Here is a 1916-nt window from a genome sequence, read left to right as displayed (position 1 = left end):
AGACAACTTGCCTAATAATTCTGCACACAGTGTAAAGTTTGGTGCAATAGAGATAGGCTACGGGGGTTGCTTTTCATGGGTTTGCATAAGCAGACATAGTTCCAGAGAAGAGAAATCTTAATTATTCACCGTGCCAACACATTTTTGCACTTTCATGCTTGCAACTTTGTGGGAACAGTATGGGGAATGTTGTTTTCTGTTACATCATGGCTATATATATATATATATACATACATACATACATACAAACCTTAATTTGTGATAAAATTTATTTTTCAAATAAAACATTTCTCACTTTCTGGGTATGACAATGGTTTCTCACCTATGTGAGCTCTTTCATGTTTAGAAAGAGTTGTTTGGAAATAAGAGCATTTCCCACATTGTGAACATAGATATGGCTTTTTCCCTATATGACTTTTTTGATGGCTAACAGAATTTGATTTATGTGTAAAACATTTCCCACAGTCTGAACATGAATATGGCTTCTCTCCTTTATGAGTTCTTCTATGTGTAACAAGGTTTGATATCTGATTAAAATCTTGCCCACACACGGAACACGAAAATGGTTTCTCCCCTGTGTGAATTTTTTGATGTGTAACAAGATTTGATTTCTCTGTAAAACATTTACCACAATTTGGACATGCATATGACTTCTTCGCTGTGTGAATTATCGAATATGTAACAAGATGAAATTTATTTTTACAATATTTCCCACATTGTCGACATGAATATGGCTTCTCCCCAGTGTGACTTCTATGATGTCTAAGGAAAGTTGATTTAGCTCTACAATATTTTCCACATTCAGATAGCCTCAGAGATTGGAGTGGGAGCGGGGTTGTCACAGGGTACACAGTCTCTCACCCAACTCCGTCTGTGAGTGTTCCTTTCATAAACATTTTCTTCTACTAAAAGGAACCGTGATATCAGCAATCATAAATTATTGGGCCTTCGAGGAAAATGGCACCAATATCTAAAAGGTGCATCTTGAGTCAGCCAAAAGGCTAAATCCTAGGCTTTGTTCTTTTCTAGCTTTGATAAAACTGGTAGCCATGAAAACATGAAAGCCGTTGCTGTCTGCTGAAGTTTCTGCTCATCTTAACCAAAGACTCAGAACAAGTGTCCATTCTAGCAAAGGGTACAATTGCATTTGCAGTTTCTCTAAATCTTATTGAGGAGATGGTATTCTGAATAACAAAAGTTAGGGGGCGAGGAGGGGGTTAAATACCTTGGCTGAGAATGTTACTTGTATATGTGTAACTGTTATAAAATTAATAAAAATGTACTTGATTTAAAAAAAAAAAAACCCTCTTAATGAGGAGATACATAAAAATCAAGAGTTAGCCCCTGACAATACTCCTTCCCAAAGATTATTTGTACCTCCCCAGTTTCTTCTATGAGATTTTGAAGAGTCTCATGATTCTGTCCTTTCAGGTCACCCTTAGATTAGCAATATAATCCGACTAATAAACAGGAACCATTGTTCGAGATTGTGGAGAATATGATAATACTTGCAAAATTTGTACCGAAAAAAAAACAAAAACACCCTGAACCCGTCCTGCTGGTTTCTTCAATACAAACCCACTCCAAAAAGTCCTTGGACCCACTTCTCCATGGAGCTCATTATTGATCTCCCATCCTCAGAAGGTAAAACTGTAAATTTGGGTAGTGGTAGACAGATTTATCACGCAGTGTCATTATAAGGTCAGTGTGCTGTCTGTTGTACAAGCACAACACAAAAACTAAACTTACAGCCGTCTGAACGAGGCCATATGCAGTATGAGTACAAGTATTAGACTAGAGCCCCCCATACACTTTAGAAAGCGGTCGGCCGAATGATGGTTCAGCCAATTGCTGAGCCAGCAGCTATCTCTCCCAAGTGTCCCATATACTTCTATGTTCTCTATGACAAAGCCGCT

The 1916-nt window shown here is 37.8% G+C and overlaps 1 protein-coding gene across 1 annotated transcript; it reads right to left on the bottom strand.

Moving 5' to 3' along the window:
• Positions 1-275: 275 nt before the first annotated feature.
• On the bottom strand, positions 276-1621 carry LOC143768191 (uncharacterized). The gene is made up of 2 exons (XM_077256881.1): positions 1583-1621; positions 276-854 (listed from the first exon to the last, which is right to left on the bottom strand). Exons 1-2 carry the CDS (start codon positions 1619-1621, stop codon positions 276-278), a joined length of 618 nt encoding a protein of 205 aa, XP_077112996.1.
• Between the last annotated feature and the right edge of the window lie 295 nt (positions 1622-1916).

The sequence above is a fragment of the Ranitomeya variabilis genome, chromosome 4 (assembly GCF_051348905.1).
Source record: "Ranitomeya variabilis isolate aRanVar5 chromosome 4, aRanVar5.hap1, whole genome shotgun sequence".
Taxonomy (NCBI): Eukaryota; Metazoa; Chordata; class Amphibia; order Anura; family Dendrobatidae; genus Ranitomeya; species Ranitomeya variabilis.
This window is presented reverse-complemented; position numbering and strand designations above follow the sequence as displayed.